Source organism: Triticum aestivum, chromosome 3B (genome assembly GCF_018294505.1).
Source record: "Triticum aestivum cultivar Chinese Spring chromosome 3B, IWGSC CS RefSeq v2.1, whole genome shotgun sequence".
Lineage (NCBI taxonomy): Eukaryota > Viridiplantae > Streptophyta > Magnoliopsida > Poales > Poaceae > Triticum > Triticum aestivum.
The window spans coordinates 785,116,299-785,126,751 of NC_057801.1; the positions used below are offsets into that span (position 1 = coordinate 785,116,299).

A 10,453-nucleotide genomic window follows, 5' to 3' on the forward strand; every position below is an offset into this window, starting at 1 on the left:
GGTTCTGGAAATATGCTTGATAGTCTCAATTTCTCACTACAAGAAAATATACCATTTGCCACCAGATATTTTGTAACCAAGCGGTTTGGTGGCTGTAGATGTACTAATTGCAACCGGTTAATTAGTTCCTTGGTCACAATAGGCCTATGAGCTGTACACTCACGAGTTTGTATAGAGGGCAGAAATAGCAACCAAGGACTAATATGCAAAAAGACAAGTCACTCGTACGGTTCCTAGCGTATCCCCAAATCGAATCGCCCGTGGTGGCGGCGGCGGCGGCGGCCTGAATCGCCCCTGGCGGCGACCGACGCATTCCTACGGTTTTTTTTCATCGGAGCGGGCGGCGGAAGGCGGAGGGTGCATCGGAGAGGGGCCTCTTCCTCGCGGCGGCAGCGGCAACGACGGGCTTGTTCCTCGCGGCGGCAGCGGCGGGCTTGTCCCTTGCGGCGGTGGTGGCGGCGCGGCTGCGTGGGGGAAGGGAAGCAGCTGCGGCAATGGCCGCGTGGGCGAAGAGAAGCGGCTTCGGTAGCAGAGGGGCGCAAGGTCTGCTGCCGCAACAGACGCCTAGGGTTCCACCTTCTCCAACCCTAACCAGCTCTGCCGCAGCCAACGAGATCTCGCTCTCACCGTCAACACCAGCAAAGGCTTCAACCGTAAGATTGATCTCCCCTCTGTCCTTACCTCCATCCACGTGTCCCTCCATTAATTTGCTTGGAGTTCTTGATGGCTAGATGTGCACTTCAAGTGTTTGTGGAAATGTGGAAGTAAAATATACATGTAGCATTCGATCTGTGATCTGAAAACTGGCTGGGCCTACGATGTAGCATTCGGTTTGTGATTTGAATATAATATGCATCTGGTAAAATATACAGTATAGTGTTACTGCATATTGATACTTACAGCAACAGGACTTGTATATTATATACTTACTGCATATTGAGGAGGAAGCTACCAATGTTTCCATAGATGAAACTTTTGAAGGCAATATCTCGTGTCGACATGATGTTGCACCGGAAATTCTTACTGATCCAAAAGGGGTTATATGTCCCCTGTTTCAGGTTATGCTAGACCACATGTGTCCTGTTTCAGGTTATATTAGAATAATGGTGTCTTGTATCAGGTTATAAGTGTCAGGTTTCGGGTTATATCAGACTATACCTATCCTGTTTGTGGTTATATCAGCCTATATGTCTCATGTTTTAGGTTATATTAGACTATATGTGTCCTGTTTTAGGTTATATCAGATTACTATTGACACTTATGATATTATTCTGTTGCCACAACATATCTAATTACTATGTAACTCGTGGTTTATTTCTATTGACATAGCAAATCTGAACTTGACCAAAATGGCAGGTCATCCACCTAAGAGAGAAAACCTATTGGAGAAAACAATGGACTACTTTCCAGAGAGATTGGACTTCTTACACGGTACCATGGCTCTGTGATCATTTTGAAACAGAAGAATTTAAGGTATAGTAGTCTTGGAGTGGGTTTCAGCAGTTCTGCATTTATCTTTATCACTCAACCCTGCCTTATTTGTTCACATAAAATTACCATATGCATAAACGGTCCACAATTGGAAAGGCTAACCGCTCAAACCTACCTTATGTTCACATGAAGGAACAAAGTCATTTGTAGCTGTTCAACATGAATTAGTAAGTCACTATTACTTATCTTTATCTTGTGTCACAATTGTTGTGAAAGCAGAATATATAAACTTGTAGCTATCTTATATTCATGTCTTTTGACTTCAAATCTTGTATTATCAGAATTGTGTCAATATCAGACTGTACAAGGAGTGTACTCTAGTGATAAGAAGGGATGGGCATCAGAAGATGCCAGGAATAAACATGTAAGTGCCATGTAACAAATTAATTTCTGTTGAGAAAGATTAAGCAATGAGAATACTAGACACAAATGAGAACTAGAGAGCAAGAAATGGGAGAAATGACCACTGAAACAGAGAAAAATAATAGCTAGAGCTTAGAGAGGAATGATCATGCTATTTGTGCCAACAATGGGTCGGTAATAAGAGAGAAAGAAGTTGGCAGCTATGCAGAAAAAGGCTTTAACCGTGCTTGAATCTGTTTCACCATGTGCATGACATAGGTACAAACTTTGAAGTGCCCTATTTTCTCATGACTTGTAGTAGATGGTGCACTATTATTAGGACTGTAGTAATTTAAGTCTGAGAAAGTCAATTTCTGTAAGATCCTCATCAAGCATTGTCATCAGTGGGAATCAAATAATTTTTGCTTGACTATATGGTTCTTGTACTTTTAAGTAGTAGGGATGGCAGAACTGGACTTTAATGGCTGCGGTTGTTCAAATAATTCAAAGTTGTTAGTGTTGCATTATACTAACAATAAATTTGGGTACTTTTAAATACATTATTATGTTGCTGCATTTAAGAATGTAAATGCCTTTCATTTCTTGTATTATTAATGCAGGAAGAAATGTTGCAGAAGCGAAATGAACATATAAAGGAGGGCGAAGTACCTTTAACCGAGCAACAGATTTGCGAGCAGGTGCTTGGTAAGGCATATGGTTACATCAGAGGTCAGGGTCATGGACGGCACTAGTGCGAGACGGCTCGGTTTCCCAACTGATAGATCTGTTTTCAGGTCAGGCTACAGATCTATTCTTCTGATGGTATGATCAGTATAACTCTCAAAAAGTCAGTTTGCCTCTCATCGTGTGATCTGTCCACCATTTCTGCTGCTACTTTCACTGTTGTCATGACAAGAATCGTATCCTTGACAACATAATGGATCTGGGCGGAACCATCGAGTCAAAGTTGTATGGACGCTGTTCCAGTGCTCCATGTGAGCAACACGAGAAATCTTGCGTAGGGAGTTGGTGATCTCTTTGATAATAACGTCTGCCGTGGACTTGAAGTGAGGTGTCACCAGACGTAAGCATTTTACTGCAGTACCGATTATGTTTGTACTCTCCGAAAGACGCAGCATCACCCCAAGCCGAAAACTGTTCTTGGGTTGCTTGTAATCTTCGTATATAAAGGATAGCAAGGCCTCCAGTCCACGCTCCTCAAAACCCATTGGCTGTATAGTGAAGTGGCGATACTGGCCTCTCGGAGAGAACACCTCATACATAAGTGTTTGGCCGGCATAAATATGCCTGATGAGAGGGTCGAAGAACAGGTTATGTCGCGGTGTCCCTCCAAGCTGCACAAATCTCATGAATTCAGCAGCAATATCGGCGAGCCTCTCGAATCTTTGTACAGCCCAGGCAGCGTCTGTGTAGCAGGGATCATTGTCGCGGCCAACAAAGGAGGAGATGAATGCCTTTGTTGCGTGAGCTACACGTCCATGAAACGAGGATTGCCTTTTCACTTGCTTTGCCTCTTCATGTTCCAGAATTTTTTTACTGCATCTGCGCGCCGTGTGGTCAAAATCCTGTGCAGCGCGCTTCAGCTTCTTCCGCCAACGGAGCAGCGATGCATCAGTGATCTACCAGTTGTCTGACGTCTTGAGCGCGACCTCCATATTAATGCATGCCATCTCCAGCCTCTCCAATCCACCTCCTGCCACTTCTCCATCCCATTTATCCTTGACTTTGCTGCTTGCGGCAAGAGCAGAAAAGATCCGGCTAACTGCTTCCGCAACAATGGCAGAACTAACCATCTCAGCCATCGATTGTGAGTACTGCCAGCCAATTTATGAGAACCGACCCCGGGCTGCTATTCTCAAGAAATGAAAGACTAGCTTGTTGCTCCCCTCTGGCCCCCATTTCTATTTCTTTTATAAGTAGTCCTTGGCTCCTTGCTTCTGTTGGCTGTGGTGAATCAAGTGAGCGACTAAAACACCTAGGCCTGGCCTAACAAAAAAATGTGCCACTGAAAACTCTAAATATGCTAGCTGTTGCTTATTTCTTGAAATGGAGACACATGATTCGTCTCATTCTGTTAGTTAAGGGGAGTTGGTTTGCTTCGGGCGGAAGAATATATTTGGGGACATACTCCTCGGAGACGGAGCACATTTGGAACCAGGTGGAGATAGAGAGACATACATGGGTCTATGGATGAATACTGGGTTCGGATGGCAGCGCTCTCGCCAGCGAAACTGCTTCCAAGGTTTCATCGCCACTCCTGCAAATTTCTAGCGACAGGTGTGGCCCTTTTCCGACTCCATTGTTTTCTTTGGTGTGCCCCCAATCATGGTGACATTCTTTCTTAGTTGTAGCTAATATCCGTAGTACCCAATGTCAATTGCCTCTTCAGGCTGTTGTCCGTCTGTTTTCAAATTTGTTGGCTTTAGTCTTCTATTTTTGTTGGGTCGCTCCCAACTGGTTTTTGGAGCACGTGCCACCACATGGTTCAACCTGAACTTGGTTTAGCAACACTTGCACTGGTTCATCCATCACAAATTTCCTTAATCTTTCTCAACTTTGACATGTCTTTTTCTGCGTTTGAACTAGACACCTGCTTTTATTTAAGGTTCTTCTCCTCATCCTTCAGCTTATATATCCCTTTTTGTTTATAATTTCATTCTCATCACTTTGTGAGAATTTATAATTGTCCCATCAAGAAACTTCTTTAGCTCCAATTCTGCTTTCACCTGAATAAAAGCATGTTCATTTTGGGCCTTTGGGGCAAATTTCAGTTGTTCCTTCACCACTTTCTGAAGTTCATCATTCACTTTAACGAGCTTGGTCTATAGCTTCCTTTCTCTCTAGTAATCTTGAAATTTCTTTCAGCATTCACAAGATTACCCTTAATTCTACCTCCATTCTCCTCTTCATACATTTTCAAAAGCTTTGACAATGATGTCCTTTAGTGATTCTGCCAACTCCAAATCAACCCATTCCACAAAATTCACAAGTAATTCCTTCCCGCATAATTATAAAACAACATATATAGATATTGTTCAGGACCTAACACATCACGTCATATATGAAAAAACAGGTTAAATTGAGTTGAAATTAAGAAGAAGAAAAATCCCCAAATCAACCCTAACCATATATATTGAGAACAGAGCACTCACATCCCTACCCAACGAGTCACCGCCGAACCCTTTAGAAGAACCGAACCCATCTCCCCATGACACCATGGCGGCGACACAGTTGTGGTAGTCAGTCCACTGTTGCGTGAACGCAAGGGTGTGGGGAAAAGAACAGAGAGAATTGGGGAACACAGGAGAGAGACTGACTGTTCCGATGCTTTAACCACCCAAGCAATTAACCTAATGGCCTCACCCGCAAGTCGTCTATGTGTGCCATGTCAGCCTGACTCGTGGGTGCCAATGGTGAGAAATGTTTAGGATGAGCAAATTAGTAGATCGGTGTTCGGTGTTACAACCCTGCCCCAATATTGGTGGATTCCTTGGTTTTAGTCCCCCATGGTGGTTATGTGATAACGTAGCCCCATTTTTTTTGTATGTATTTACTCTCTTGAAAGATTTCACTAACTACTTAAGCTCGCACTGGAAGGGGCTCCTCCAATTTTGCAGTGGCACCTAAACGGAGAGTGCCCTCCCTAGTGAGCGTGCGGGAGAGGTGCGTGCTAGCTAGGCTCGGAGTTTCCTCGCAGTTCATTCTATTTTTTATATTTTTGCTTTCCTCATTTTTCTTCTCTATTTTCTGGTTTTTCTTTTGGTTTTCGTTCTTCGAGCGTGATTCGACCTAGACCAGCTGTTACCGCTAGTAAATTTTGTCATAAAAAGCCTTCCCGTATTTAGTTGTTAAATTGATGATCTGGCTAGGAATACAAATTTTCGTCAAAAATGACCATCTGCCCAGTGTAACTGTCAAAAAAGACTACCTACAAACGAAAATGTCAAAAAGAATCACTTGTACCATGGCGGCAAGTGCGCCGGCCGACATGTGTCACTTGCCGCCATAGGGTCTGGCTGCAGAACCTTCCGCCACCAGCTCATGTAGCATCATCTGCACAGGATTTCGATCGATGGCGCACGGGAAAACGGAACGGAGTGGCGATGTGGCACCTGCCACCATGCATCCTAACGGCAGCCTGTGCTGCTTTTCCGCGCGAAAAGCCATGCCACGCGACAGATTCTAGTGATATCTAAATGTGCTACTGTACAAGATTACAAGCCGTCCTTAATGGTAGTACTTCCTTTTAAAAATAAGTAATCATAGTCTAGCCTTAGCCTGTGTGCAACAGACCGCCTTTGACATCTTTTACAGATGGAGTAGCGGCGTGTCATGACGACTTTTCAGACACAACGCATGGCAGAAAAGTAGCACAGGCTGCCGCCAGGATGAATGGCGGCAGGTGTGCAACTGGGTCTGCCGCCAGACACATGGCGGCAGGTGCCACGTGTCGTCTGGCCCATCTGCCGCCACGGCATCAGTGGTGATTTTTGACATTTTTTTTTGTAGGTAGTCTTTATTGACAATTTCATTGGACAAATGGCCCTTTTTGATGAAAATCCCTAGGAATACATGTGATCCTCTATAGAAAAAGGAGGGTGTATGAAATTATACCATTTATCACTACTTATGTCCTACTGATTGAGCCACGTAGTAAACGAGCTATGCAACCTCTCAGAGGATCGCACAGCCCATAGTTTTAGGAATAAACGAGCTACCCGATTCAGCATTTGTATGCGCTGATCCTGCTGCACTAGAGAAAGCCCCTTGGCACTCTTAATGTTCCTACCTTGTCGTGTGGCTCTGCGTGCTCCATGCTTTCTTTCCGCACTTGTCTTCTCCACGCATAGGTGAGCACTACCATGGTTAGACCTCCAGCATACCTGGTATGACATAGCCTCGGCATTAAGATGAAGATAGTCTATCACCTTGGGCATCATCATCTCGTCGAGTTGGTCCAGATGAACATTTACATGTGTGAGGTGGTGTCGATTCTCTGTATCGACCACTTCTACTGTGGAACCAACAGACTTAGGTTCCTCCAAAGAAGCATGAGGCATGAGTAGTATTCCAAGCTTCAATGGTTGGGAATTCTTCAAAGATGAATTGTCGTCATGACCAGCAAATACGGTTGATCCTGGCAGGATTTTGTACACGGAGAGTGAGGTGTGACACTAGAAAAACACTTGGCAGACTGGTTCAGGAAATATGCTCGGAAACTTCAATTTTTTCCGCTTCCATTACTGATGTCGCTGCCACTATGGCAAGAAGGCACAACGTCGTGCTCGAATCCTTCACAACATAATGGATCTGGACGGAACCATTCAGTCAAAGTTCTGTGGACGTGAACCAAGTGTTTCTCGTGTGCAACATGGGAGAAATCTTGCGTAGGGAGATGGGTGATCTCCTTGATAACAACGTCGGTCATAGAGTTGAAGTGAGGTGTCATAACTCGCAAGCAAGTGACAACGGTTCCAATTATGTCCGTACTCTCGGATAGATGCAGCATGACCCCTAGGCAAAAACTGTTCTTGGGCACCTTACAATCTTCGTACATGAAGGATAGAAAGGCCTCCAACCCACGCTCCTGGAAATTGATTGGCCCTATGCGGAAGTATTGGTACTGACCTCCAGGACACAACAACTGATATGCAATCATTTTGCTCGTGAAGAGATGCCCAATGAGAGGGTCGAAGAACATGTTCTGATGTGGTGTCCCACCGATCTGCACTTACCTGATAGATTCATCAGCACCGTCCACAAGCCTCTCGAATCTTCGAACAACAGCGGCGGTGGCACTCCCCGCAGAGCAATGATCATTGTCACGGCCAACAAAAGAGGAGATGAACACCTTGGTCGCATGAGCCATCCGTCTAGGAAATAAGGATTTCCTTACCACCTGCTCCGCCTGGTCTTCTTCCCGAGAAAGTTGCCTGCATCTGCGCGCTACGTCGTCGCAGTCCTGGGCAGTGCGCTTGAGCTTCTTTCGCCAACGGAGGAGTGATGTGTCAGTGATCTGTCACTTGTTGGATGTTTGGAGTGCGGCCTACATTTTGATGCGCGCCATCTCTAGCCTCTCTAGCCCACCACCTCCTGATGCTTCTTCATCTGTTTTGTCCTTGTCTTTGCTGGTGGGGGCAATACCAGAAATAATCCGGCTAACTGCTTCCCCAACAATGACCGACTTTACCATCTCAGCCATGGATTGTGATTTGTGGGTAGCAGGCTAACCAGTAAGAGATACCCTGCACTACGCATCAGCTCAAGAAATGGATCGGCCTTGTTACATTCCCCTCCAAGTTCTATTGCTTCTTATTGTTAATTCTCCTTGCTTAGTTGGCGTAGTGAGCGGCTGAAATATCGAAGCCTGTGCTTCCAAAACAAGCGACGGCTGAAACATCTAAGCTTGATGGTGTCCTTTTGGGTAAGTGGAGACAAAATATTTGTCCCACTCCGCTAGCTAAGAGAGAGCTGGTCTGCTGCTGCCTGCCGGTGGAGCAAAATGGGTGAGACAAAATATATTTGGAGATGAAATCCTTGGAGGTGGTGCTGATGACCCACAAGTATAGGGAATCTATCGTAGTCCTTTCGATAAGTAAAAGTGTCGAACCCAACAAGGAGCAGAAGGAAATGATAAGCGGTTTTCAGCAAGGTATTCTCTGCAAATACTGAAATATGTGGTAACAGATAGTTTTGTGATAGGATAAATTGCAACGAGCAACAAGTAACAAAAGTAAATAAAGTGCAGCAAGGTGGCCCAATCCTTTTTGTAGGAAAGGACAAGCCTGGACAAACTCTTATAATAGGAAAAGCGCTCCCGAGGACACATGGGAATATCGTCAAGCTAGTTTTCATCATGCTCATATGATTCGCGTTCGGTACATTGATAATTTGATATGTGGGTGGACCGGTGCTTGTGTATTGCCCTTACTTGGACAAGCATTCCACTTATGATTAACCTCTATTGCAAGCATCCGCAACTACAACAAAAGTATTAAGGTAAACCTAACCATAGCATGAAACATATAGATCGAAATCAGCCCCTTACGAAGCAACGCATAAACTAGGGTTTAAGCTTCTGTCACTCTAGCAACCCATCATCTACTTATTACTTCCTAATGCCTTCCTCTAGGCCCAAATAATGGTGAAGTGTTATGTAGTCGACGTTCACAGAACACCACTAGAGGTTAGACAACATACATCTTATCAAAATATCAGACGAATACCAAATTCACATGACTACTAATAGCAAGACTTCTCCCTTGTCCTCAGGAACAAACGTAACTACTCACAAAGCATATTCATGTTCATAATCAGAGGGGTGATATTGTGCATAAAGGATCTGAACATACGATCTTCCACCAATTAAACCAACTAGCATCAACTACAAGGAGTAATCAACACTACTAGCAACCTACTAGCACCAATCCCGGACTTGGAGACAAGAATTGGATACAAGAGATGAACTAGGGTTTGGAGATGAGATGGTGCTGGTGAAGATGTTGATGGAGATTGCCCTCTCCCGATGATAGGAGCCTTGGTGATGACGATGGTGATGATTTCCCCCTCCCGGAGGGAAGTGTCCCCGACAGAACAGCTCTGCCAGAGCCCTAGATTGGTTCCGCCAAGGTTCCGCCTCGTGGCGGCGGAGTCTCGTCCCAAAAGGTTGCTTCCTATTTTTTTTCTCATCGAAAGACTTCATACGGGAGAAGATGGGCGTCGGAGAGCCACCAGGGGCCCCACGAGGTAGGGGGGCGCGCCCAGGGGGGCGCCCCCCTCCACCCTCGTGAGCAGGGTGTGGGCGCCCTGGCCTTCATCTTTGGCGACGATTTTTCTTTATTTATTCTAAGACCTAGGCGCGCCCCCACCCTCATGAGCAGGGTGTGGGCCCCCTGGCCTTCATCTTTGGCGACGATTTTTCTTTATTTATTCTAAGATATTCCGTGGAGTTTCAGGACTTTTGGAGTTGCGCAGAATAGTCCTTCAATATTTGCTCATTTTCCAGCCCAGAATTCCAGCTGCCGGCATTCTCCCTCTTCGTGTAAACCTTGTAAAATAAGAGAGAATAGCCATAAATATTGTGACATAACGTGAAATAACATCCCATAATGCAATAAATATTGACATAAAAGCATGATGCAAAATGGATGTGTCAACTCCCCCAAGCTTAGACCTCACTTGTCCTCAAGCGAAAAGCCGATAACAATAAATATGTCCTCATGTTTAGAGGTAGAGGTATCGATAAAAATAAAATACGGACATGAAGGCATCATGATTGCTTCATAACAGCAACAAATATAATTTTTTTTCATATGATTACTTATGTTCTAGTGATGATCTTTTCACAAAGCCAAAATATGAATCAAAAACTTTATTGGGTACCAACAATTATAATCTCAGTCATTGAAGCAATTGCAATTTATCATAACATCGGAAAGAGTCTATGTCAGAGCTTAAAAGCAAGTCCACATACTCAACCATCACTTAGTCCTTCATAATTGCTAGCACTCACGCGATACTTTGTGGTTACGGAGTTTTAATCGGACACAGAGAAAGATAGGGGCTTATAGTTTTAGCCCCACAACCTTTTACCTCAAGG

The 10,453-nt window shown here is 44.6% G+C and overlaps 1 protein-coding gene across 8 annotated transcripts; it reads left to right on the forward strand.

The window, feature by feature from the left end:
• Positions 1 to 201: 201 nt before the first annotated feature.
• Positions 202 to 3,040, forward strand: LOC123072413 (uncharacterized). 8 transcript variants are annotated; one of them, XR_006435113.1, is made up of 5 exons: positions 202 to 653; positions 1,357 to 1,658; positions 1,773 to 1,855; positions 2,454 to 2,538; positions 2,628 to 3,040. XR_006435113.1 is itself a non-coding variant. In XM_044495963.1 (4 exons), exons 1-4 carry the CDS (start codon positions 495 to 497, stop codon positions 2,485 to 2,487), a joined length of 393 nt encoding a protein of 130 aa, XP_044351898.1. In that variant the 5' UTR covers positions 208 to 494; the 3' UTR covers positions 2,488 to 3,040. The 8 variants fall into 8 exon arrangements, 1 of the variants encoding a protein (XP_044351898.1); XR_006435108.1 differs by having other exon boundaries at positions 203 to 653; positions 1,357 to 1,473; positions 1,588 to 1,658; positions 2,454 to 3,040; XR_006435112.1 differs by having other exon boundaries at positions 204 to 653; positions 1,357 to 1,473; positions 1,624 to 1,658; positions 2,454 to 3,040.
• The last annotated feature ends 7,413 nt before the right edge of the window (positions 3,041 to 10,453 follow it).

Coding starts and splice junctions, on each gene's coding strand:
- LOC123072413 (XM_044495963.1), top strand. CDS start 495: ATGGCCGCGTGGGCGAAGAGAAGCGGCTTCGGTAGCAGAGGGGCGCAA. Junction 654..1,356: donor CACCAGCAAAGGCTTCAACC/GTAAGATTGATC, acceptor CCAAAATGGCAG/GTCATCCACCTAAGAGAGAA. Junction 1,474..1,772: donor TTGAAACAGAAGAATTTAAG/GTATAGTAGTCT, acceptor TTGTATTATCAG/AATTGTGTCAATATCAGACT.